This window comes from Delphinus delphis, chromosome 17 (assembly GCF_949987515.2).
Source record: "Delphinus delphis chromosome 17, mDelDel1.2, whole genome shotgun sequence".
Lineage (NCBI taxonomy): Eukaryota > Metazoa > Chordata > Mammalia > Artiodactyla > Delphinidae > Delphinus > Delphinus delphis.
This window is the reverse complement of record NC_082699.1, coordinates 2,721,571-2,749,276: the sequence shown is the minus strand read 5'-3', so window position 1 is coordinate 2,749,276 and position 27,706 is coordinate 2,721,571. Positions and strand designations below refer to the sequence as shown.

General features: G+C 42.3%; 1 protein-coding gene across 1 annotated transcript in view; it reads left to right on the top strand.

The window, feature by feature from the left end:
- ST18 (ST18 C2H2C-type zinc finger transcription factor) overlaps positions 1 to 27,706 on the top strand; it is a 97,345-nt gene that overhangs the window by 2,439 nt on the left and 67,200 nt on the right. Inside the window, exons 3-4 of the mRNA XM_060035136.1 lie at positions 4,694 to 4,748; positions 6,788 to 6,818. Of these exons, the coding sequence (XP_059891119.1) occupies positions 4,694 to 4,748; positions 6,788 to 6,818 (86 nt within the window). The remainder of the gene's footprint in view (positions 1 to 4,693; positions 4,749 to 6,787; positions 6,819 to 27,706) is intronic.

Below are 27,706 nucleotides of genomic sequence, written 5' to 3'. Positions count from 1 at the left end.
CAATAAATGTGTGAAAGGAGAGCCAGGAAAACAATAAAAGGGTAAGAACAGAGGAAAACATACTTGAACATTCAACCTTGGTATTCTTATCAATGAGTCAAGTATTCTTTTAGGCTCACAACTCATTTCCCCCATCTTTTTCTTGTATAACAGGGAAACATCTTTTGCTGCCGTTTTGGGCTGATCCAAAGCTATGTTTAAAACAAAATAATGCCAGAATCATCAAAAGAAAGGGCACTCGGTGTAGGGTTCTTTGTTCTTCAATCTGGCCAAGTTTCATCCCAAGGTACTGGCATCATTTAGCTGCTCCATTTTCTGGGTTTAGCCTTTTCCAACTTCCTGAGTTTCTCTTTGTCGTTTTTTAAAAGATGATTTTGTAAAGAAAGCATCCGCTGAGGACAAGGTGCTCCTCGTGGGGAGGACCCCTGGACCTCCTCTGGGCAGGCACAGAACTAACTTCCTCTCACCGTTGCCGTGAGTTTCCTGAGATTGAAGGGACAGCTCACAAGTCATGAGGCACAACAGACAAAACTGCTTTGTCAGTTCCCAGCTCTCAGGAGAGGAACACAATGAAATCTTGTTAAAAGTGGGACTTATTGCAAGTTGAATGTATGTGAAGGACTTCTCAAATTGAAAGTAGCTACCCGCATGAAATTATATGTCACTAAACAGTATGACAATTAATTGTATAAGGATTTTGAGAAACTGTCCTCAAAACATTATGATCACCATGGCCTTTCTACTAATATTAAGAAACTCAAGACTGCTTATAAATATTGAGGACGTCACTGTCCAGGGTTCTGTTGAAAGGAGAAATAAAACGTAAGCATTACCGAGAGATTTGTTTTCCCCAAATCTTAAGAAGTGATTAAATATTTACTTGGAGGTTGTTTTTGTTGACAAATAATTTTGTTTGTTTAACCATTAGGTTAAAATAGGATTTTTGAGTGAAAAATAAAATCAAAGGGAACTAAATCTCCTCACATACCCATAATTTGCTTGCATGAATGAAAGCAAAATTGAGTTTATCAATTTGGTGTCCTGCTCCTTGAATCTCTCCCTTCCACAAATCAGCAGTTCCAGGGGTCCCTCTTCAGCCCAAAAGAAGGCACCAGATCTGTACCTTGGAGCAATGCAGAAGGAAGATCTCCTGATCGCCCCTCATGTAACTAACTAAGCACCAGGAGGAAAAGGTGGTCAAGTCCATGTCACTAGGGAATTACTGTGCACACCTGTATGTAGGTCTGTAAATATGTGACGATGGTAAATGAAGGCTTTCCAAATGCAACTATGTAATGAACATTTATTTTATGGTCATTTTTCTTCTTTGTCGCCTATCTGCTTATCTCCATTGTTGGTGCTGGCGTATCCTTCCCCCAAGTTTTGTTTCTTTGCCTTCTTTATTTTATAAGTTTCTTTCCCTCTTGCCTCTTCTTGTATTAACTCCTCTCCCCAGAGAACTGGGGAAGCAAGTCTTAAAATTTTTTTTCACGGCTTTATTATGAAATAGATAGCAAGCAGGAACACTTTTTTCCCTTTCTACATAAATATTATACATAACATATCCATAATTATAGGTTAAAAGAACTTTTCTTAGTTTCAGGAAAAATAAGAGTGGCAAAACTTGCCTTTGCTGTTTTATCTCGATTGAGTAGATTGTCAAAGCCAGGAGGAACCCGTGATAGGAATGTGAGAAAATGTCTTGTTCCCATCCATAAACAGTGGGATGGAGAGAAAGGTCCTAAGAAGTGAGGAGAAGGACAGCTTTTTAGAAAATCAAAGCTCTGTTTTGGGAAAAGAAATGATTCATTAAGTTTCACAAAATCAGTTGCAGGCTTGTCGATAGAATTTGCGACTTTGGTAGTAAAGATGGTCGAGTGTCCTTTTCCAATAGAAAAAAAACCCCATGTTCCCAACAGGAAGTAGAGTTTTCAAGATATAGGCCATGTTCGTTAGATCAATGTCCTGAATCGTACGTGCTCGTGGCCTCTTCTGTAACGTGGAGGGCTTGAAGGGGTGGCCGTCCCCCTGCCCCGCCGCACGCCCCCTGGGTCTCAGCACAAGCAGTGAGGTAGAACTTCTTTCCCCTTGAATGAACCATCACCGGAATGTGGTACCCACTGCATCTGAGGTTCGATTTTACAAAAATGAAGTCTTCCCATTGGCAATTTATTAAAGTCCATGAGAATAATCCATACAGAGAATATTGAGAGATTCCTGCTCCCACGTGTCAGGTGTTTGAGAACAAAGGCTTGTTTTTAAGCTGAGATCTACCGGAGAGCGAGCTTTCTCATGATTGTTGCCCCCCCAAGAAAAGCACGTATGCTCCAGGTGTCTGATGTTCTCATTTCCAAAGAGCTGCAAGACAGGACTAGACCCTGAACTTAGTAACAGCCACGGTCCTTCAGGTGTGAACAGGAGAGAGGAGGTGAAAGGGATGGATTGTATGTTGGGGCCTGATCCATCCCACACCTGCAGCCTGGCCCGCAAGTGAAAATGAACGCTGAGCTTCGTGGATGAGTTGCCAGTTCTTACAAGGCTTGTGTGGGATGTATGTGCTCCACCAGCAAGAGGCCAATAGCTCCACGAAATGCAAGCGTGAGGCTGGCACTCCAGGCCCCTTCAAGCAGAGGCCCATGAATATTTATGTCTCCCTTCCGATGACTTTAACGGGGAGGTGGCTGCACGGGCGGCGGCAGTCCGCTCAGGTCCTCGGACAGCTGAACTGTGAAATAGCACGAGTCTTGGAGCCGTTATGAAGAAGGTTACGTTTAAGCAGTTTTCTGACATTTCTGTATGCCTGCTGGCACTCTGCACACCGTGTTTCTGTAAAGACATGCGTGGAGCTCAACCTTCACCTGTGTTTTGGGGCGGGGGAGTATGGGGGCGTCCAGAGTGGCGGGGGGAGCTCTCAGAGCACCTGCACGCAGTGTAACTGCAGACCCGAGTTGAGATGATGCTCTCCCACGGGAGGAGCTCCCTCAGAAATAGGTGATGGTTTGCACCATTTTAACCCTCAAGCTACTGGTTTCTCCTAACCAAGTGACTCGTTTAGCGCACAGAAGGGGGTTTGCGTGAACTGAGCCACTGGATACGCAGCAGAGACCCTCACGGAGGAGGCGTTCACAGCGCAGTGCCCACCGTCTGTGTAAACCAAGCCACGTTAATCCCAGGCAGTGTCACATGTATCATAAGTCTGTGTGGTTTTAAAAGAAGGGAAATCTACAGGAGGAAAAAAAATCTCCTCTGTTTTCCTGTTGTTTTCTCTTACCATGTAGTTTGAACATATTCGTTAACAATGGACCGTTTTACTTAGACTAAAGCAATGGCTGTTCAAAAAAGCAGTGGACACTTTTGTTGGCTAATTTGAAAAACAGTTCAGCGATTGGTGTGGTGTTTATTATGAAATGATGACAAAAGGGTGCTGGTGGTTTTAATAGTTTTAGCTTACAAGAGCTGTCATTAATTTTGTCTGTAGTGTTGCAGGTGAAAAAATGCACGATGGATAAATAGTCTATATTGGTTTAACTGAACATAATATATAGTGTGTTCTGGAGTTGTTTGTCTCAATAGACTATAGTAATCAAAAGTAATGAACCTATTATGTGCAGGACCTTGGAGAGCGTCGAATGGCAGTAAAAGTGTGGCACATAAAAGGTTTATTAAAGGAAATTAAAGTCCATCATTGCCACACCTGCTCCCCTATTATAAGTCTATGGCAGGTCAGTGCTTTCCATCACAACTCAGCCTCGGAGAGCAGAGATGCGTCTCCCATTCTCATTGCAGTCACACCGCACCCCCGCCGGCGTCGGGATTTAAGGATGAGCCGTGGAGAGCGCCTTCGGCCTGCTTCTGATTTTCAACAAGCAGAACAACTTCTTTCTACTTAAGAATTCCTTCTGATAAAGTGCAAAAGTGAATTAAACTACGAGATGCTTAGAGGTTCCTAGTGGAATGGTTGGGTGTAGTCAGGTCAGACTCTATCTCGGTGTGGACAAAAACAAGTTCTTTATGTCTTGGCATCCCTTTGATAATTAGCTTCATTATATTTAAAATCATCAGTAATGCTGTTTTAGGGAATTTGACAGACACAACACTCAAATTTTACTTTCCTTATGGATTTGCACGATTATAACCCGCATTTATTCTGGAATTATGGGAGTAAATGCATGCCATTGTTGATCGTAAACATTTCCGGGGTATTTTACAATGAGGGCATTTCAGGGTTTTGTGTTCACGTTGGATTTTTACAGTGGGAATTATTTTTCCTAACTTAGAAAGAGGCATGTAGCAGAAAGTTTCTAGAAATGCAAAGGAATCTGGTTTAGTAAATTAATCTGAAACCTTTTGGTTTGGCATTTGAGGTTTTGTCTCTTTCACAATCACTGTTAATCAGACCATCCCTCTTTCTATCTTTGTCATGCCGGAAGTGTTTGAATCACTAGCAAACACTTGTGGGCAAGGACATCTGCCCCCTTGTCCCTTCCGTCTGGTTCCAGCATCTATAGAAGTGTTTCCAGAACTCATGGGGTGTGAGGCAGTCACAGCTCTCTCTCTTCAGAGTCAGATGCTGTTCAAGAGCATGAAAGGCTACTCTGCTTTTCGTAACGACCTTCAGAACTTCTAGTGACATGCGTTCGTATTTTGACCAATGTCAAAGCGGTGACCTCAGGACTCTGTGCTCATGTTACAGATGGACGCAGAGGCTGAAGATAAAACGCTGCGTACCCGTGCGAAAGGAACCAAGGGTGAGTTAGCAAGCAGATTCCACGACACCGTGCTCACCACACCATGAAATGTGGGCGTTCCATGCTCAGTCCCTGACGTGTAGTCAGAAGAATTACAACTTCCTCAGGGCTTCCATTTTTAAACCAAGCCAGGACGTTGGATCATAGCATTGGGAGACTAAATACTATGAACCAGGAGTAGAAGACTCAGAATAGTCCAAACGATGTAGGATGCTAATTTTTACAAAATGCAATCATGAGTAGATTTAAACCTCGTGCGAAGTAGCATAATGGTCAGCAAGGGAAGAACACTTCACGGAGACCTCAAATCATTGACGTGACTTTAACGTCCAAGGGAAAAGACCGAACTGTTCGTTTATTGCCAAAGCAGGTTTTGATTTTTATGTTGTCCGGTTTCGTGGCTTCCAGTCTAAACTTAGTTCAAGTAAAATGACGACGTTTGCTTTTGGACTGTCCCTGCTGGGAATTTCCAGCAGCTCTGCGAAGTAACGTCTGAAAGGTTTAACTTGTCAGTTATCCCTCTCTTTCTGTAACCAACAGATGGTAATGTAATATTGAAATATAGACAGGCCCTTGATGATCCAAACATCTGGAAAACAGGATTGACTGGCAATAATACCCCTTAAGGAAAATAACTTTTATTATAATTAGCTATATTTGTGTGACCCTTCATTCTAAATGGAAGGTTTAGCCTGGCCTCTGGAAGGAAGCCGGGTAGCTGTTCCCCACCTGACCCTCTCGCGTTGGTCTTGCTGAGGAAAGGTTGGGTTCGACAGTGATCAGGCAGTCGTTTGTAAGCGTTCAGAGATGTACAGATGAAGATGTCTAACCAAATTCAGCGCTTTCATTAGCTTTGTTTATAATTCCTGTTTCAGTAAAGTCCAGAATCCCCCATTTTTTTTTAATTCCAGGATGATTTTTTTTTCAGTTAAAATACAACCCTCATTATCATCAGCCATGATAACCAAAATGCAGAATCATGCTGTACAAGATATGGGACTTTTCTCTACCCCAACTGAAGTTTTACAGTGTTCTGTTTTCCAGGTTTAGTTTAAGTTACTTTAAAAGTAATTACATCATATATCCTAGTATTTGGAATGCAGTTTTGGAAATATCACATTTTTGTGCAGCAGACTTCTCCATGGGATACATGTTTTTAAAACAAGGACAGTTTTATCATTATTTAGCATAGGCTCACGTCTGCCACAAACGTCAGCATTCTAGGAACTGTATTTGGATTATTGGAATCTCTTATTCTGACTTCTGAAAGCACAGAACTCTATCATACTTCTAAAATGTGAGTATTTTAAGTTGCCATTCTTTTTGGACTTTGAATCCTTTTGGCACATACATATACACCCTTAAATAGAGCCAAAATGTTCTTTGAGAACTGAGACAACTTTTTCTCGTGCAGCATGAGTCATCTTTAAAACCACCTGTTGTCTCTCTCAGCATGCTGCGTATCCTGGTGTAGGCAGGTATTCATAAACATGAACTTCTTTCGTTCCCATCATCTCAGAAAAATCAAAGCTCTTTTTTTCTCTAAATATCTTACTTTTAATAGGATGTTGAAATTAACGTGACTAAAACTTCTCCTTCTACAGGAATGAAATTTATGGAACAGAATCTTAAGATATTTATTAATAAAACTTTGCCAGTTTTATTTAAATGCTTGTTTATGTCAATAAAAATGTAAACAGGATCCTTTTGAAATTTTTCCTAGAGACAGTAAAATTGATTTAAAAAATAGTTCAAGTCCTGTACTTCTTCAATGAATCTCTAAAGACAGGTATTTGGAAGTCCAATCCATGACTGTGAAGTCCCAGGGTCACCTGAGGCACTGTTCTGGGCCATGGTCACCTGTCCTCTTGTTTCCAAAGAACCAGAACCAGAAAAGGTGAATCGGCCCAGAGGGAAACTGAGTGGGGTCTGCACTAATCATACATTGGTCGTCATCTCTAGACGGTAAAAGGTTTCTGTCATACAGTTTTCAAAATTATAAACTGATTTTCCTTTTCTTTCTTTCTTTTTGTCAATAGCACCAATGGATTCTCTAATCCAGGAGCTCAGGTAAGGGTTGCCCTACTTTACTTTTTTCTAAGATTGATCAACTTTAATTATTAGAATGTTTTGTACTTTTCAAGCCTGGATCCTCATTTTACTGTGAGGAATAAGCCAACAGGCCTATTTCACTTGGCCTCTGTCTCTATACCAAAGAAACCGAGAAAGGGAAAAACCACTGATTGTCGATCCGAAACAATTCAAGCTAATATTTTGATAACAAAACACAAAAATGCTGTTCTGTAATGTGGGAAAATCTCCACTTCCTCCTTGGAGGGTGCGCTGCCTCTGTGCACACACCCGTGTGTGGTTTGTTTTCGTGCTGATGGAAGTAAGGAACTGAGCTCGTCCGAGAACATGAGTGAGGAATAACCCAAGTCCAGAATGCTCCATGTTTCTTTTTAATAATTAGATAATTCTTTTTTAGATTCCACATATAAGTGATATCATATGATATGTCTTTCTCTGCCGGGCTTACTTGACTCAGTGTGATCATCTCTAGGTCCATCCATGTGGCTGCAAATGGCATCATTTCATTCTTTTTTGCGGCTGAGTAATATTCCATTGTATCTACGTACCACATCTTCTTTATCCATTCCTCTGTTGATGGACACTTAGGTTGCTTCCATGTCTTGACTGATACAAACAAACTTATTTACAAAACAGAAATAGAACCACAGACATAGAAAACTCATGGTTACCAAAAGGGAAGGGGGAGGAGGGATAAATTAGAAGTTTGGGATGAACAAATACACACTACTATGTATAAAATAGATCATCAACAAGGACCTACTGTTTAGCACAGGGAACTGTACTCAATATTTTGTAATAACTCTATAATGGAAAAGAATAAGAAAAGTATGTATATGGTGTGTGTGTGTGTGTGTGTGTGTGTGTGTGTGTGTATATATCTGAATTATTGTGCTGTATACCTGAAACTAACACAGCATTGTGAATCAACTATACTTCAATTTTTGAAAAAATTTAGATAATCCTATCAGATAATCACGTGAATTTTTGACAGTAGACATTTGAGGATAATGAGATGGTGGTGTTTGGGGGGGATCTGAGCACTTCCGCCTTAGATACTGTGCTGTGCGCCTCAGGCAATGCTCTGGAAATTCCACCTGACTAGGTTTTGCAGAATAAACTCCAAGTGGGTTTTCTTTCACAGAGTCTTTGCAAGGTATAGCTGTTGGGTTTTTTTAAGTGCATATTTAAAGAAACGCATGCTGCCAATACATTTTCTGTCCTGATGCTGTTTTGTAGTGAAATGCTGCAGGAGAAAGAGGAAACCCTTGTCTCCTCTCTAGGTTTGCAAGCCCAGAAAGTCCCAGACTCAGGGTCTAATCCACCTTTCTGGAAACAGCGATGGTCTGTGTGTTCCTCTGGGAAATGTGTGAAAACTGGAGCGTGTGTAACAGTGTCTGGATGTGTAACAGCGTCTGGCACACCTTGACATTTGCGGTGTATGCATTTATGATTTCCACGGTTGTTTTCCAGGCCACTGTGCTCTGTGATTTCCTCTGGAGGGCTAGCTTAGTACCTTCATTCTGCGAGTTTCGGTTCAGCAGCTTAGTGGAACTGGATCTGTCAGAATTGGGTGCAAGCTTTCAGGCTCTTCTCTGTGGAGATGTGTTTGTAGGAAATCCATGGCCCTGCATATGTTGTCGATTGTATCGTTGAAAATATTACATTTTAAACTACTTTTATGAGAGCAGAACACAGATATACCCACACACCGGGACAGGATTAAACGGCCGGAGTGTCTGGCTGCCTTACATTCTTGCTTTTTACGTCTGCCCTCGTTAACAATTCCTATTTGTTTGGAGACTTGATGTCCTTGTAGAATGACGGAGAGAAGTTGAAAATGCTCAAGGCTCCAGGAGCCTGCCATGTGTGCCTCCCAGAGTGGGTTCCTCGGGCATCCCACAGCTGAAGAATTGTGTTTCCAGTTGGAGTCTTTTTAGGGAATCAAACTATTCAGAGGCGGGAAGAGTCCTTTAGAGTAATGTGTCTTGAAGAATAACTTGAAAAGAAAAAGAGAAATTTGAAGGAATGAATACTTTGTGTGCTTTGGATTAAGGAGAAAATATAATTCATAGAGAAAGAGAAGACATTAGCAGAGAGAAGCAACTTTGAGAGGAAAAATGTTTAATATGACCCTCCTGGAGAAATAGAAGTTACTGTTTAAGCACTTTATTAGCATCAGTAATTACAATAAAACTAATATTTATTGAGAGCCAGAAGTCCTGAGGGTCCTGGAGCAATCTGTCTCATCAATCCTCCAAGAACCTTAGAAGGTAGAAACTATGATACTTCCAATTCTCAGACGAAGAAAGTGAAAATAAACAGCTTACATAAAAAGCCTAAGATTAAACAACTAGTAAGGAATCCAGACTTCTGACTCGAGCCAGCTTCTCGCTCACCGGGCTGAGCTTTCTGTCATGCAGTTAATACTAATTGTCTAGAATATAAATCAAAACCACGGTCCATTGTTGATGTCCTCAGAACCTGGATTCTTAAAAGTCTGCAATTTAACCCTTATGGTTTATTTTTCAAAGCCTAGTTTTCTGAAATTCAAAAAAAAAATACATTTTAATTAAAAATAGCATTTCCTAGTCTCCTAATTCTCTAAAAGAACTTTTTGTCAGATATTTAACTTTACCTAATTTGTCATTAGACCAATTCAGAAAGCTGGTGATAATTGCTGGAAAATCATAAACAAAATGAACTCACCTATTTTTCTTTACTAACAGCGAGTTTATAAAAATTACTGATTATTGCTAATTTGATAATTACTTATTTTCAACAGCCGGATCATGCTTAGGCTAAACAGGTCTCGAGTTGTTTCTTAAATGGTTTAAGTTGACCCAGATATGGACCCTAAATGCCATTCTACATAAATCTTGGGAAAAAATTCTGATTCATATGCAAGGTTTATTTTTAGCGTGTTTTTAATTCTGTCCAACTTCATCCATTTGCTACAACTGTTCCTCCAGTTGATTCTGCAGCTTTGTTGTGGTCCAGAACCCAGCATTTTTGTGCACCTGAATTCTGAGTATCTCAGGAAATGTGGCATGTTTTCCTCAGTGTAAAAGTTATGGGTCTTTTGTGGAGAACATTGGCAACTTTATTTAGTTCTTCTTTTTAGAATGCATTGGCCGTGTTATTGCTTCCAGAGCTACTACCTATAAAAATACTAATACAAATGAAGCTGAAGCTGATTTAAATATACTGCGTATTGTTCCTGACACTAATAAAAATTGATACTGACATTCTCATCTTCTTACGATACTCTGTCTTCACCATTAAAAAAGCAATTTATAACCCCAGACCCACCGTTAATCACGTGCCGTATTAGCATTTCCAGCCTTTTCTCCAGCACAATTCAGGTTACAGGTGGTGCTGAGAAGGCTCTCGTGAGCCCGTCTAAATCATGACCATTGGATTTTCTCTGCTCTTTTCTTTTATTACTATTCTCTTTAATCTGATCTGCCTGCAGTTGCATCTGCTAATATTGGTAATTGTGTCCTGCGTTGGCAAAGTGTTTTACGCCAGTCCCGGCCCCTCTCCTCTAATGAGGAAAATATATTCCAGCCTCTGAAATGGCTTTCCTATGTGACTCCTTAGAGGCACAAGTGAATTCAAGGCTCTCAATTATATTAGAGACACATCCCACTGTCCTTTCATGGTCTTCTTGCTGCCTCCCAGTTGGCTTAAGTTTTGTAATAAAATTTTAATTTAGTTTTCTCTTTTTATTTTGTTTTACGTAATTTGTTCCTTCATTCAAAACCTTAGCATTTGGTATTTTCTTGTAAGTTTTAAAATACTAAACATTTTATGAGTTCTATAATCGGTAAGCTATAGATTTAATAACAATATTTAATTGACGTGAGAATATTTTGCGACTTACAGATTTAGATGGCTTTCTCTTCTTTCTTCTATGTTATTTCATGCACTAAAGTCTTTATGTCAGTTAAATATTTAATACTTAGTAGTTTTCTTTCCAATTTTTCTTTTTTTCTTGAGACTAAAGTTTCCTTTAATGGTCATGATTTTCTTGGAACTACTTGTTGCACAGAATTTCTGGAGAGGACGTTCAACGGAAGGAAGTACAATGAACAGAAACTGATTTCTAAAGTTAAATGTCATAAATCTATTATCCAGGTTAAAGGAAATACGTTGTTTTAATCACAAGGTTGGAGAAAAGAAGGAAGAAACCCTCTTCTTTCCTTTATTGCCGTGATTTCCAAATGCATGGCGCAGTGCATGTTTGGGATATTTAATAACATATCATCTCTATTACGTTCCCGTTAGCCAGGTGTCTCTCTAAACGTGGCCAAACCTATAACTTAGAATCCAAGGAACTGACACCTGAAAGAAAACCCATTTTCCTAAAACCCCTTTGAGGGGAAGTGAGACTGATAACCAAAGAAGGTGAAGATAAGGACTTAACTTGGAAGAGAAGTCTCCAGCGAGGGGGTGCCAGAGGCATCACAGTCCGTCACCCCCCGTCATCCGCCTCCGTGTAAAGGGCAGGGGGCTGGGGTCCAACCTGCAACTCGGGGGCATGAGTAATCCTTCTAGAAATTACTGTACTTACCGGGGTATAAAGTGTCTTAAGATATCTTAGGGAGGCTTTCAACAAGAATAAAAATCTGAAAAGAGTTCGTTGTTTAACAAGAAAATTCCCTTAACTGTGTGCCGGCAGTACTTATGGGCCTGCATTTAGCACTGAGCCTGCCATGAGCGGCCTTCAGTAGGCGTCTGTTGAGTGAGGTGGGCAAATAGTGCGCAGGTTCTGATTAGATCCCTACAACCAGCCCTTAGGACAAGTGACTGGGACAAGTGACACGGTCCACAGTTAACTCACAAGCCGGGTTCAGGGAGGTTACGTGCTTTATACACGCCAGGTCTTTGACTAATAAGAGACTGGACCAGAGGCAGAACTTAGGGCCCATCTGTGGTCCAGGGTGCACCCCACGCCTCCCCAGACCCACTGCAGCCACTGTATTGTCCTCTGTTACTGCAGACCCTAGCATTCCTTTCTTTCCCCGATAGACTTTACTTTTTAGAGTGGTTTTCGGTTCACAGCAAAACTGAGCAGAACAGACAGACCTTCCCACAGATGCCCGGGCTCCCCCACCATCAGTTTCCCCACTAGGTGGTATGTTCGTTACAACTGATGAACCTGCACTGACACACTGGGATCCTATCTTATCATCCGAGTTCTGGGGGAAATATTTACTTAAACTTCATCAATAAATTAATAAATCAAGGTGGAATATATCAGACCTACAAACTAATCCCAGCACATTTTCTTTCTTTTTTTTTTTTTGACGTCTTCATTGGAGTATAATTGCTCTACAATGGTGTGTTAGTTTCTGCTGTATAACAAAGTGAATCAGCTATACACATACATATGTCCCCACATCCCCTCCCTCTTGCTTCTCCCTCCCACCCTCCCTATCCCACCTCCTAGGTGGTCACAGGGCACCGAGCTGATCTCCCTGCCAGCACATTTTCTTGATTCACGGCACTGCCGATTATAAAGAGGCTGCCGTCCTTTCCTTCTGGACTTTTTATTCCATGAATTAATTATGTGATTTTAAGTCTGTTAAAATACCTGGATTTGATACAAATCTCCGTTCGTTCTAGTTGTTTTTCCTTTCCAAGTGCTACCTCCCAGGTGATGAGCTATCGTGGGCCTTACCCTTCGGAGACTGATTTTACAGAGTGTGAAGTGTGTGTCCTTTCTGCCGTCCACGTGAGGTCAAGGACAGGCATTTAGAACTGGGCCGGCAGTGGGCTCCTGTCGCTTCACAGTTGAGCTTAGAGACTGAATAGCTATGTGTTTTCCAGTTTGCATATATAAAATGATGATTGCATGGGGCAGGCTGCGCCCCATCTTAACTGTATATGTTTTATTTTACATCATAATGCCCGCATGATGACGTGAAACACCATGGGGCTTATACGTAAATATTCAGTGAAGTTTCTCAGAAAAAAATAACAAGGAAATGCGCTTTCTTTTCTTTACCTTTTCTTTCCATGTTCCAACGTTATCACAAGGATATCGGTGGCCTGTGTCAGCCAACGGTTCTAGGAATCTAAGGCGCAAACATCTCCAGAAATTAGACCTTTTCTAACACCGTGACACGTGGCACCCCTGCAGGCCACACGCGAAGGTTCACTTCACCGTGGTTGTCAGATTTGCACAGCTCGCCCACAGAGATAATATTTTTATCCATTTAGCTCTTCTTTTCTTGTAACACAAACGAGGAGGAAGAATATCTCCATCTATATTTGTTGCTTCAGCACTTCTTCTGCCCCAGTGTAGGACCACGTACTGCAGTGGAGACAGAATTAGCGCATGGATGTAATAAACCAGGGAAGTATGTGATAACGACACTGTGGGTGACACTGCAGCGGGAGAGGTCCCCTCCCACTCGGAGATCACGTGTCACCGGGAGCCACCCCGGCTGCTCCGAGCATCCCCTGGGCGCTTATTAGAAACGCAGGCTCCCAGGCCCACCCCAGACGGAGTGAACCTGCATTCTAGCGAGATCTCTGAGCTGTTATCCTGCATATTAAAGTTCCAGAGGCACCCACAAGCTTAGACTTCACTCCGTACCTGGAAAAGCTCTTCTCTCCATTGTGAATTTTCATGGCGTGGGTTGGCAGGGAAAGACAAGTGTCTGGGTTTCTTTGGAATTTTCTTGGTCTGTGAATTCTTGGGTTAATGTTAATGACTGTTTGCATTTCTACTTGATGGAGAGAAGCAGAACACTGAACAAACAAAATGTTGACAGTAGTGTAGCAAAAAGCACAAGCCTTGGTCTTTTGAGAGTCTTTGTTCTAACCTCTTGGACGTGTTTGAAATCAACCAAATCTTCCTTAAATATTTTCCACAGATCATTAGAAAGAGAATTCGTGTAAGGATGCGTTGAAACCCCACTTTATATGCCTCTACAGTCATCTAGAGTGTGTTCTCAGGCGATGTCACTATTATGTTTCAAACAAAGTCCACACTCTCCATCGGCTTCCATAGGTCACGTGACTGCCTTGTCACCTTGATGTGTTGATAACCAACGTGCTGAGGTTCCTTTCAACCCACCCAGGCACGTCACAGGTTAGGATGTGGTCTTGATCTTCTCGCCCTGACGTGCTCTGGAGCATCTCTAGCGCAACGTGAAAGTATTGAATTCCATCTCTTGTTTCTCCTTCATCTTCCATGAAGGAACGATTAAGTTGAATCGCCAGGCAGAGCTCTTCATTTCTGCTCTTATCTCTTAGGTAAGCTATACCCACTTGAAGTCCCGTTTCAGTTGCCGTGTATGTTTGCAAACATAAGATTTCTGACAACTGTCGTGTGTTTCCTGCTTGAAGTGTGAACTGAGATAAATGTGTCCCACAATGTTGATACATCAACTTCCTACAACCAAAGCGTGTGTGTGCTTTAGTTTTCAATGTTTCCTCTCCATGGGTGACTTCTCGTAACTCTAACACAAACTTGGACTTTGACGGGTGCGTGTGGTGGCGAGAACATGGGTGAACAGCAGCCCTGGGTTCTGGGGGTCTGGTCAGACCAGCTGTGGGACCTTGGAGACATGTTCAGATGTCACGTCTTTGCCGCCTTCTTGACTAAGGAAACTGTTCCGTACGGCGCTTTCAGTCTTGGCCTCTGGGTTCACCTAACTGCTCCCCCCATCTCCAAGCAGAGCTAAATTGACCTCTGGCTTTATTCAGATATATCTTCTGATTCGTCTTTGCCACTGAAGCTCTCCTTTGCTACATTTTCACTTGTTTCTTTTCCCCTTGTGTGATCCTTCTCCTTATTTATTTTATCCTCCTTGAAGGAGAAAGTCCTTTTTTCGAATCACCTCCACTTCCAAATGTTCTTCCAATCTCATCACCAGACTGTTTTCTGCAGGAATTCCCAAGCCTAAGGCTACTTCTTATTTTATTTTATTATTTTATTTATTTTTTATTTTATTTTATATAATGCTTTTTCCATCTCAACTCTGTTACAGTCTATTCCTGGCAAAATTCTTCCCTTCATCTAATCCCCTATGGGATTTGTACTCATTTTTTAAGGCTAATGACTAATGTCATCTCTGCAATGAGCTGTCCCCATGACCTCCCAGGCTGACTAATACTTTTTTCCATTGTGTCCCCAAAGCATTTCTTTTCTTGTCTGTTTTAAAGCACTTATTACTTTGAATTGTAGCTATTTTATTACTCATCCATTCATCTGTCCACCCATCCAGAAGAAAGCAGGTTCCCTGCCTTCAATTTTAGAATTTGGTTGGGGAGACATCAAAGAAAGAATAAACTATTTAAAAAACTTTAATTAATCGTATAGAATCCTTTCTGATACACCTTAAACTTTTTAAAGACAAGAAATCTATTTTATTCACCGTTGTATCCCTAGTGCATGATGTTACTTGAGATATCTTATTTTACATTGTCTACCAATATTTGTTTTGAGAATGATATAGTTAGTAACTCACTGCCAAGGAACTTCTATTTAACATATTGATTCTCTTTATCTTTTTTTAATGCCTGTGACCTCTTTCCTTCCAGTTCTTAGATTCTTCCCCTACGTCTGTCCCTTTAAAGTCTAGACTGTTTAGTCAACAAAGCTTCTACCGGCCCCTTGACTACAAACCATGCTACTCTTGCTATAATAATCATTTCTAATTTATTTTTCTACCATCAATACGTGTCTTCCTCTACAACATAAAAATGAGGTCCTCTTAATTCTGTTAACTTCTCCCTTAGTTTCACTTGGTCATTTTCAGTCCAGAAAAGAAATCACAACTAGAACAGAAGTGCCTACTGCCCATTTCTGAGTTGCTTGTAGGAAGGAATCAGCCAGTGAGTCTGTGGACAGGAGACCCTGAGGCCACAGGTCAGCAGGTGAAGCCGCCGCTGCTGGACGTGTGAACACTTGGGAGAAACTGGGGGCCAGGACATCTGATCCTTAAAAGTCCTCACCGTGGTCCCTACCTGAGGTCGGGGGCGCATCCCCACCTGTGGGATCTTCTCGTGAGGTGAGGATGTTGTCCAGGGCTGGGGCAATAAAACTTGTAGGGAAATGACGGCACACGTCCGGGGGTGCCGCGGAGTAGACTCTGCTCTCCCCGGTGCCCCGTGAGAGCTGAGGGAGTTCAGACCCCTCTGCCCTCGAAGGGTCTGTGGAAATTGCTCCAGAGCCTCTGAGGGCCCATGTCCTTGGAGGTGGAGGCCGACACAGAGCCTGCCGTCTGTCCTGGGATCAGGGAGCTCCGCGTTTATTGTACAAGAGCACAATGACATGAGCAGTGAATTCCGGCCAGGTTTTGACCTGCATTGGGAGGGTGAGAACGTGTCCGCCCAGGGAACTCCTACGGGCAGGAAGCAGGCACTCGGTTAAACCAGATTTAACCAAGGCAGACTCTTCCAGCGGCCTGGTTCTGGGCCAGCCGGGGGTTTGGGTGGCAGGGAGTCAAGGGGGAGGGACAGATGAGAACAGAGGGGGTCCCTTGAGTGTAGATGAAGGCCAGTTCCCTCCAGGACTTCAAACCCACTTCCTCAACAAGATGGCCCCATGTTTTTTTAAAAGCAATGAAAAATCATGTACCAATAGAAAGCCTGGACTCTGAGATCCCAGTGTCTTCCCTTTTGTGCCTCAGTGAATTAAGCTTTGATGTCCAGTTTATTTCTACACCTAAAACAGATGCAGGACAGTTTCTTGACAACACTGTAGACCAAGCCTGCACACAGGTTTCTAACTTCATGATTCCTACTAACCGTGGAAACATTTCGAAAACAATGACTTACAGGATAGCTCCCAGCCAGCATGGGTGTGGAGCGGTAACACGGGGTCCCGAGCACTTCTGGGCCCAGAAGCACTGCTGTGTCTCAGGGGCCACTGTCCACGTCGTCTCAAGGAGTGAACTCTGGCTCGGAAGCGGGTTCCTATCGCTTCGGTGTTCTCAGGGAAGCAATCGTACAGTATTCTGAATGAGAATATGAATTTTTAAAAAAGTTACATGATGGAATAGTAAACTACAAGGCAGGCACGGGCAAGGTAGTCACTCCGCCCTGCGCCCACCAGTGAATGGGAGTAAGGGCATCCCGTGAGTGGTCCAGGAGGACGGCCGCCTGCCGGGTCCGGGGGTGGCGGAACCATGTTGGGGCCGAGCCTGCCTGACTTGGTGGGGCCTGGGGATAGAGGTGGGCCAGGAGGGGGCGTCCTCAGGAGCTCTGATGGGAAGGATGGCACGGATACGCTTACGGGGTGACTTACGGGAAGTGACGTGTGGATTTGCAGGTTTAATGTAGAAGCCTGAGAGCATCTAGATCAGGAATAGCCCTTAAAAGCGAGTTATTTCTGATTCAGTTGGATACTTGGCTCCACAACACGGCACAGATTTGTGTGTGTACATATATATATATATATACTTACACATACACATGTGTAGCCAGATGACACACACATTTATATACGCGTCATTTTAATAATATACAAAGGAGGTGATCCCTACTAATTCAGCACTCACTTGACTATTTTAACAGTTGATCCCCCTTTTAAATATTTCTCCGGCATGACAGCAAGTTCTGTGAAATGGTTCATAATGTGTCTTGGTGAAGTCGAGAAGGATGAATGGAAGCCGTCCAAATATCAGACCGAAGACCTTGTGTAGATCTGTAGGTTTCTGGTTTTTTTAGTTCAGGGAACTGAGATTTATGGACCAAGTATCTGCATTCATGTAAATGTCAGGAAATAAAATCGGCATTTATGACAGTAGTCATAAAAGAGCCACATGGTCTTAAAGAGTCTTTTGTCATCGTCATGTTAAAAGCCAAAACGTCGCCGTCTTAGTTGATGGAGCTGTGTCTGTGTGTCTGTGTGTGTGCCTGGTCTGTTCTGTTTTCCCTCGGTGGGTGTACCTCTCCCTCATGTTGGTTGCTCTCAGTGTCTACTTCTGCTGGTCTTTCTGTGACACTGTGCCCACGGCACACGAGGACACACACACACACACACACTTAGTTTCCGCCCCTCTCCCAGCCTCCCTGCCTCCGTCCACTGACTCTTCCGCCTAACACTCTCTCTCTCTCTCTCACTTTCCTTCTTTTCATATTATCTTTCCTTCTTCTGCAAATTTCTACTCTAAATATTTCTACTAGACCCCATACACACACGCTCAAAACTGAGAAAACCATTCTTTTGAACACTGAGAAATATCTATAGTAGAAACCACAACAGGAATGGCCAGAGAAAGAAATTAGTGAATAATGAAAAAGGTCAACATTGATGAACTCTGTTCTAGGTGACAGAAATAATGTGGCTCTCCTTCCTACTACAAAAATAATCAAATGTAAAGACTACCTGACAAAAGTATTTGTACATAAATTTCATCTAAAGAAGTGGACTCGTTATATTTTAAAGAGAATGAAGCCACTGTGTTAGTTTCTAATATGCAAAATATGGTTATAATTATCTATCGCATGTAAAACCATGTTATTCTTACATCAAATTTTTAAGCATATGAAGCCTTACTCTGTGTCATTCTCAACAACCCTTCAGAGCCTGCTCCTTAGAAAGAGTTCACATCTGCACATCTTGGGAAAAAGAAAAAATAAATACACGTTCACGGTAGAGAACAGAGGACACCTGTACTTTACTCATTACGGTGCTAAATAGCTGGTACTTTATGCTTCCTGGTCTTCATTTAAAGCTACCCAATGTACTCGGTTTTATTTCTGTGGCCCTGATGCGAGTGTTTCTGGGAGTGAATGACCCACGGTAAAAAAGAAGCTGCAAACCCCATCCCTAGTCCGTGATTTTTACTTTGTGAATAAATGAGATCGTTTTCACTTCCTAAGGATGTGTCTGTGCCACAGACGTAAACAGGACCTTGGTATCTGATAGCTTTGGACCTGGTGCATAGTAGTGTCCTTTATGAGTAGCCCACCGTAAACTTTTTTCCGCCTGAGTTGTCTGGCTGATTCACAGGATCCTGAGTTTATTCACCTGACCGTGAATGAAATATCAATTACCTTTATTAATTTGGTTCAAGAGTAACTTTTGGAGCAGACTTTTTCCGTGTGACTTTTACAGTCACTGTCACCTACTCTGTCTGATGTTGCCAATCAAAGATGAGGGTTGAGGGCTTCCCTGGTGGCGCAGTGGTTGAGAGTCTGCCTGCCGATGCAGGGGACACGGTCCGGGAGGATCCCACATGCCGCGGAGCGGCTGGGCCCGTGAGCCATGGCCGCTGAGCCTGCGCGTCCGGAGCCTGTGCTCCGCGACGGGAGAGGCCACGACAGTGAGAGGCCCGCATACCGCAAAAAAAAAAAAAAAAAAAAAAAAAGATGAGGGTTGAAATGGCCTTTCTGAACTGAAATTGTTGCCTGTGCCTGGATCCTGGTCCAGCGTTCTAGTCAACAACCTCTGTAAAAACTTAACCTTCTCGTTCTGATTACCAAATAATCAGATTATTCAAATTCACTTTGAATTCCAAGTTTTATGATGAAGTTAAGTGTGTCTTCTTTCCTTGGAAGTGTGCGTGGAAGGTTTCTGGTCCTCGTCCAACTGTAGAGAGTGCTCGCACGGTGCCTACATGATTGTAACCAATGCCCTGTGACCTCCAGGAAGGCCCTGAGTTACACACACGCACGTGCATAAAGTACAAATCAGTGTCGTAAGGTATAAGGCCAGGGAGGATACATGTGGAACATCAGTCTCCTGCACGTCTCCAAACAAGATGAGGTGGGATGCTGATGAAATGGCAGCGTGGGCAAAGCATCTCATTCACGGGGGGGACGTGGAAATGGCGTGAAGATACTGGCATTTAAGATTTCTCTTTCTTTCAAGTTTGGGACTTACAACCCTTTCCCCAGGGACGAGCTGAGCTGGTTCCTCCACAGCAAGCGGGGGCGGGGCAGGGAACCTGGCAGCCGGCAGCCTGTCCATCCAGCCTAGGGAGCAAGGGCACCCCCAGCCCCTGCTGAGAGCACTCTTGCTTTTTTTTTTTAATCGAAGTAGAGTTAGTTTACAATGTCACTTGAGTTTTAGGTGTACAGCAAAGTGATTCCGTTATACATATATGGTTTCTTTTCCCTTATAGGTTATTACAAAATATTGAGTATATTTCCCTGCGCTATACAGTAGGTCCTTCTTGGTCCTTTTTTTAATTTAACCATTTTTGCAAGCATATTGTGCTAATAGAATTTCTGCTGGTAGCGCAATTGCTACCTAAAATTATGTAAAATACTGTGCCAGGGAAATTAGACGGGATTGCTTGAATTTCTTCTAAAACTAGGTATTTGTGAATACGCACAAAAATGAATGTATATGGTCTTATCATATACTAACATGTTACACAAAGGTAAAGCACAGTATTTTTATCCTCATTATCATGGAATTTCACCACTCTCATTATTTTATTTTATCTTAATTTTTGGATAGGAATACAAACTTTAAGAAAAAAAAAATTTCAGATTATTGCCTAATTCATTAAAGTGAAAAGAGTAACTTTGAACTCAGTTCTACAAATGCATTTAACTTAAATTGTCAAGATGCTATTATTACTCAACCGCATTTAATTTTTTTAGCAGATGCAATCTATAGTAAAATACTTATCAGAGCAACTAAGATGATGCAATAATCATTTAGAGTTTTTTTTTAAAATAAGTCCAATTTAGGTATCTTCTCCTCAAATACAATTTTTTTAAGGCAAACATTCATGAACTCTGTGAATTTCATTTTTATATTTCTTCATGATCAAAATAAGATCATTGTTTAATTTTTCATAATACTTTTAGTTGTATAGTGCTATTTGACAAAGTTAATATAAAACCATATATATCTTATTGTTTTATATACTTTAGAACATATATTTGAAGTATTACTCAATAAATTAAAAAAAACAAACTGTGGCTTTAATGAAGCCAAATTTGCTAGCAAACAACAACAAATCTCCTTTTGTGTTTAAATTCTTTGTGAACTCTTTGGGTATCCTGATTCTAACATCCACATAATAACCACCTCTTACTGTCTTTACTTTCTAATTTTATCTTAATAGATCCAACTTCTCTTCTTTCGGGGAAATTCCTATGACCTATCATGTTATGTTTCTGAAGAGACCAATGAGCTATTTATGTATTGCATGGCTAAGCTGTGGCTGTACATTAGTGAATCAATTAGTCAACCTATAGGCAATTACAAGGAACTTGGCAATTCCACATTATTTCACTGAGATGCATCCTTTTCCTTTGGGTATAAATTGGAGGACATTTATATCTTGTTAGACTGTATTCCAAATTTTGGTGTATTCATTTGTGTTTTAGTTGATGATTAAATATTGTTTCTTTTAAAATTTTGGTTCATGTGAGGGTTGAACTGTCTTTAAAACTGACTGATCGTTCTGCCTTCTTGGAGAGCAGAGTTTGGGAATGACCAGTTGGTCATTTGGTCAATCCTTGTGTGGGCCAAGTAGGATTTCCTGAGTTATCTGCTCCTGTTAACTTAATTCCCCCTACCCCGCATACAAAAGCTGGTGTGGATCTGTGACCTTTTGTTCCAAGGGGGTGGGCAGCCACGTGGTCTGAACAGTCAATGGGTAGCTTTCCCATGACTTTCCTGGGGAGAGGCAATTGCATCCAAGTCATCTTTATACACTTGCATCTGGGTGGAGTTCAACTTCCGGGCACAGTTACCAAGCTTTACAGATGCCCAGGAGATAAGAAATGAACAAGAAGCAGTCTCCATTCCCTTGTAGATGGTTCCAGTTTCCTGGGAGAGACAACGACCATTCAGAGGGCTAAGTTTTATAATCATGGAAAATGCCAAACCCACAGTGGTGTAAAAAGGATGTGTTCTGACAGCGTTACCAGAATGACATCCCAGAGGGAGGTGTGTCTGGCCAGTGAGGGTGTGAAAAGGCGGTGGGGCAGCAGGAGGTTTCAGGGAGTCTTCTTAGCTCCTTCCACTGTTACTCAGGATTCAGAGCAAGTTTTATTATTATTATTATTATTGCAATGTGGCTTTTAATGGCTCGACTATTTTATGAAAAAACTGTTGTGGATGTTATGCAATTAATTTATCACTCATAAAACTTAATCCCAATTAAATGAGGAAAAAGCATCTATTAGCTCTGGCCTTGTGGGAAAAAAAATTCTCCCCTCTTAAAAACCTGATATTATCAAATAACCTTGCCAATGGAGTCAGTGTTCCATGACAGCAAACCAACCATCAATAGATAGCAATGCTGAATGGGTGACATGAGTCATAGGAGAAGCTTAATTATAGGTTTGCTGCGGGTGCACCGCTCAGCTCTGTAAACACGAGCTCAGGCACAAGTTTCTCCGATGCGGCTGAGAGAGCTGGGCGTGGATTCAGGGACCATCCTCCAAGAAAGAACAGTGTCTCAGAGTCTTGTCTGTGTAAGAGTCAATTTGTCACTTGCGGTGGCCTGTAACTCTTGGGAATCAGGAGGCCCGTATCCAATGAACAAGGGCTTAGCTTTCCCGCAGGGGGTCTCATGATTTCGTAAAAGCTGGTCCAGTAGCCGCGAGAGGACAGGACAGAGTGGGAAGCAGACTGCGGTGCAGTTGCTGCGGAAGCCTAGGCCGTTCCTCCTGGGCGCTCTCTTCCATCCTTGGAAGGAGGCCCGCCCTCCTTGCCAAGCATCTCTGCTCCTCTAGGCGGCTTACCTGGCAGTGGAAGTGAGACCCTCGTCCCTAAGGGAGCTGAGCCTTGCTCACCATGACCTTCAGATTCTCTGGCTGCTGTGCATGCCGATTGGCCGTCAAGGCTAGGCCAGGAAGAACCAGCAGACGCCTCAGTGGTCACTCAAGGGCCAGATGTGTTCTCTGTTCCCCTAACGTAATAGCAGCCTTGCTGCTCCCAACGGCCAGGGTCCGTTACTCCCGCCAGGATGGTGACTCTCTCCCTGGCCTGCTGGTCTCCCAGCCCAAGAAGCCCAAGTGACCAAGAGGCAGGCAGAGCTGCAAGTTTGATGGGACTCTTATGTGTCCCCTGGTGGAAGCACTCCCTTAGGGGACCAGGATCTTTAGACCCACGGAGGGTAGATTTGGGGTGAGGGATGTCCAGATCCTTCAAGCTGGTCATTGGGAGTCATGGTAAACCAAACCATTCCTAATTCCTGTTAGTTCCTGGGCCCATATATTCAGACTATGGAGGGCGTGGCATGACGTAATGATCCTCAAGCGTGCGTATTGGCCCCAAAGAAGGCACGCCCTCTTGGCAGGTACCTCCTTCAAGCCAGCATCTCAGCTGTGCCTTCGAGAGATTGTTCTATCGCCCCATCAGGACTGCAGTTTCCAGGATGTGCGATAAGTGATGCCAACGGTGTATCCACTTATTCTCTTCCCATGGTCGTCTTCCCAACTGGGTCTCTTGGTCCGTGAGACGTGTGAGAATTCTCGTTGATGGAACATTCAGATATCAGTACCGTCTGAGGCAATGAAGACGGGCCAGGCAAATCCATACCCAGAATGTGTGTTAATTCCAGTCAAGGTGAATTGCTGCCCCTTCCACAGTGAAAAGTCCAGCAGCTGGTTGGCCTCAAGAGATGGTGTCCTGTTGGGAGGTTGGCATTTATCGCTTCTGCTGACAGATTGGACGATGGGCTGCGAGAGTAGCTGAAGCGGTCTTAGTGGGAGCCCTGCTATGGGGCCGGTACTGTCCCTCCGTCCCTGCCGTGATGTCTCCTCCACTATCAACTCCAGCGTAGGAAAGTCGAAGGCAGAGGCTAGCTGACTTCTCCTGACCAGGACACTCTGTCTGGTTGGTGGTTGAATGCTTCTTCCCGGGTATGTGCTCTCTGGTGGGTGTCATCATGCAAGGAAAGACCTTCTCATCTCATACTAACTGTCACAGGTCCACCCTCAGGCGTCTTCCTTAGAGCCCCTCGACCCTGATCTTCTAGGTAAACCGTTCACGTCCTTGTCCCTGCTTGACGTCATGACTTAGTAGGTCCAATAGAAACCAGTTCCTAATGGTCAGCTCTGGCCTCCCGGTCAGGGATTCTATCTCTAGAATGTAGTAGTGTAGTTCTTTGCCACAAATGACGTGGCCTTGCTCCAGAAACCTGTGTCTCTGTGTCGTGATCCTTCCGTGAGATCTTGCCACAAACTCTGTGAGCATCTTTTCCTTTGACCACAGATGCCTACAGACATACCATAGGCTCTACCAGGTTTTATGTCCAACCAGCGAGGCTGTCCTCAGTGCAGCCGGGACCTGCTCTGTAGCCCTGTCCAGGCTGGCCACCTTCCTTGTCACCCAAGCATGGATCAGCGCAGTAGGCCCAGGTGTGGAGCGTGCGGTCCCCAGAACCTAATCAGGCAGTCTGGCGTTGTGCTTCCTTCTCAGTGGTGGGAAGAGTAGATGCAATGCCTTGTCCTTTATTATCACTGGGGACACCTGAAACGTCCTGGGCCACTGAGCCCTCAGAGTGTCACTGATATGATGTGCCCCTGAATCTTTGTCGGTTTATCTTCTACCCTCTGGGGCACAGATGTCTTCCCAGAGCTTCTAAAATAGTTGCCACTTCTTGCTTCTCTGTTCTCATCAACACGATGTCATCAACCTCATCTACCCACGTGATGATCTGTGGGACGCACGGATCACCCAGGCCCCTTCAGACTGTATTACGGCGGAGGGCAGCGGATTTGCACACACCTCAGCAGGACTGTGGATCTGCCCTCTTTTCTATGTTACTGGAATGCTAACACTCCTGGTTTCGCTCTCTGATGGAGATGGAAAAGGATGTAATTGCCATGTCGGTGACCGCAAAGCACGTAGTTGAGTCTCTGTTAATCTGCAAAGCAAAGATCCCGTATTTCGGTCTAGCAACTGCAGTTAGAAGTTATTATTTGCCTGGGTTTGTGGTTGCCCGCTGTTAACCCCCAGGATCAGTCTTACTAGAGTCTGCACTGGTGAATTTCAGGGAGAAATGTAGGGACCACCAGCCATGCATCCTCTAAGTGTTAAGGGAGGCACTAATTATTGTCATTTCTTCTAGAATATGATGTTTGGGTTTGCTATTTTGATGATGGGAAGGAGAAGTTTTTAAAGATTCCACTTATAATTCCACTTTATTTGTCAAGAAGTGAGTTATGTTTTTGCATTTACCTGGAGAGGAAAGAGCCTGAGCACCTCTTCACTTGGGTATCAGTTCTTTTGCGATGTGCCTGCCATGTCTTTGCCCACTTTTTAAATTGATTGTCGTTTTCTTATTTATTTGGAAGAATTCTTTCCCTTATTGGCCTTTTAATAACTGTTTTGAAGAGTGTAACACACCTATAGAAGCACGTACTTATCATACGAGTAGTGCTCAATGAATCTTCACGACCTGAACAAGCTCATGTAAACAGATCAAGAAACAGAATATTGATAGAAAGCTCTCCTTCCTGGCTGGTATCTTTTGATGAATAAAGGTTCTTAAGATTAAGGTGTTCTAATTTATCAGTCTTTTCCTTTAAATTAGTGCTTTTTGTAAACTGCTTAAGTCTTTGCCAAGGTCATGAAGGTATATCCTCACATTTTTTTCTAGAAGTTTTATTGTTTTCTAGTGCATGGTTTAAATGCATAATCCTTGGGGAATTGTTTGTTGTATATACCATCAAGTAGAATCAAGCCTTTTTTTTTTCAGATAAATATCCAATTGACCCAATGCCAGTCACTGAAGAAAGAACCCTTTCCCCAATGACACCTTTGCCATAAATTGACCATATATGTGTGATGGCTTATGATAAACTCTGACATCCAAGGTGCTTTTTGCTACTCTTGGTTCTTTTCATTCCCATTCAAACTTTAGAGTTAACTTGTTAATTTCTAAAAAAAAAATTCTTCATGGGATTTTGTTTGGGATTGCATTAAATCTAGTGGATAAATTTAGGGAGAATTGAAATCTTGCAGTACTGAGTCTTTTATTCCATGAACATTTTTTATTTCTTCATTTATTAAGATCGTCTTTAATTTTCTCAAAATGTTATTTTTTTTATAAGTTTAACATGTCTTGTGTTAGATTTATTCCTCAGTATTTCATATTTCTATGCATCATAAATGGTTTTATTTTAAATTTTTTTCTAATGTTTTTATCACTGGTTTATAGAAGTTCAAATCATTTTTAATAGTGACTTCACTGAAGTTGCTTCCTTATTTTAATATTTTATCTGTAGATTCTTTGGGGTCTTCCTCAAATACAGTCATGTCTCTGAAAATAATAATAGTATAATTTCTTTTCTTTTTCAGTCATCATACCTTTGTTTTTTCCTGCCAGTCTTTTTAATTCAAATTCATACTTCCTGGTCCCTTCCCATGAATCTGTGGTATTCTGCCTAATTAGAAGAAATCAGTAGGAATACCCACTATGAATTTTCCATGGAAATGTTGGAGCAAGTTTCCTTGGACTCAGGGATTTATAACTTCCATTTGATTTTCTGTTTTATTCTTTTTGGGGGGTGTACCCAAAATGTATCTATTGCTGAACCTACATTTTTAAATTAATTTTTATTGGAGTGTAGTTGATTTACAATGCTGTGTTAGTTTCTGCTGAACAGCAACGTGATTCAGTTATACATATGCATACATCCACTCTTAGATTCTGTTCCCATATATGAACCTACATTTTTAATTGTGTTACGTATCTTCTGGTAACTTGCACTGAGGATTTATTACTGTGGAAAGTGGAAAATAAGCTGGAAAATTGTTCTAGGGTCCAGTGTTCATTGTACAGATTTGGGGGGATTCACAGTTCCCCACTTCATTGTACTCTCTCCCGAAACCTGAAAGGTCAGTGAATTTGACTTCTAAACACCTCCAGCAATGAGACTCCCATTAGCGTTATTGACTGTTGTTTTCCTCCATCACTTTTTGAATAAAATTTCAGCCATATGTTGTCATCAAAGGGAGTACCGTTTCCAATTAGAATTCGAGTTTCTAAATGGAAGCATTTTTCACATAGGTAACCAAAAATTTCAGGTAAAACTACAGATCCTTTAAAGATGTTTTAATAAAATCAAAACTGCAGATATGAAATATGGCACTGAAAGGTATTTGGCTCATTGGTAATGTCCCCTGGAGGACTCTGAATGTTTAAAGCAACAGTTTGATTGAATAGAACAATAAATGCAGGGCTGAGTGTGCTTTTTCCCTTTCTTTCTCATCTACTAGAAAAATATAGATAATAGAGCTCATTTATTTCCTTAACATTTCAGAGCTCCACAGATGGGAAAACACAACCCAGTGGAAATTATTTCTGGCAACCTTGAGAAGATATGTTAGCATTTTGTGGCATTTCTTTCAGTGACATGTAAAGCCTGGCTTTCCCTCATTGCAGTGTCACAGTGAAGTGTCACAATAAAGCCAAAATAGTGTGCCCTCAGGGAAAACGCGGGAAAGGGACCATTTTCCATGCACACACAAAGGGTAATATTTATTATAAAGCCTTCCATTTTAGCTCCAAATGCTGCCTGGGCCATAGCTACTTTGCAGTGGAGAAACACACAGAAAGGGAGATTTCAAGCAAATGTTATGTATAAATCTAATGTGATTTATGTGAATACAAATACCATGTTTAAAAGTAGAATGCCTTTATGGACACACAAGCTTGGAGAGTCTGTGCAGGTGACGCTCAGCCTGGTTTTGGTGGAGTCCAAGGTGCAGAGAGTCAGAACCAGGAGTCCGAACAGCCCTGTCTTGACCTATTTTTCTCACTCGCAGCACAGATGTCACCTTCTTTACAACATGTGCTAACATGGGAATTATTATCCCCCTTTGTTGGCTAAGGAATTTCGTGTTCCAAAAGATTCAATTATTCATTACAAATGACACAGCCAATATTATTTAGGGAACTTCATACACAGTGTCAAATATA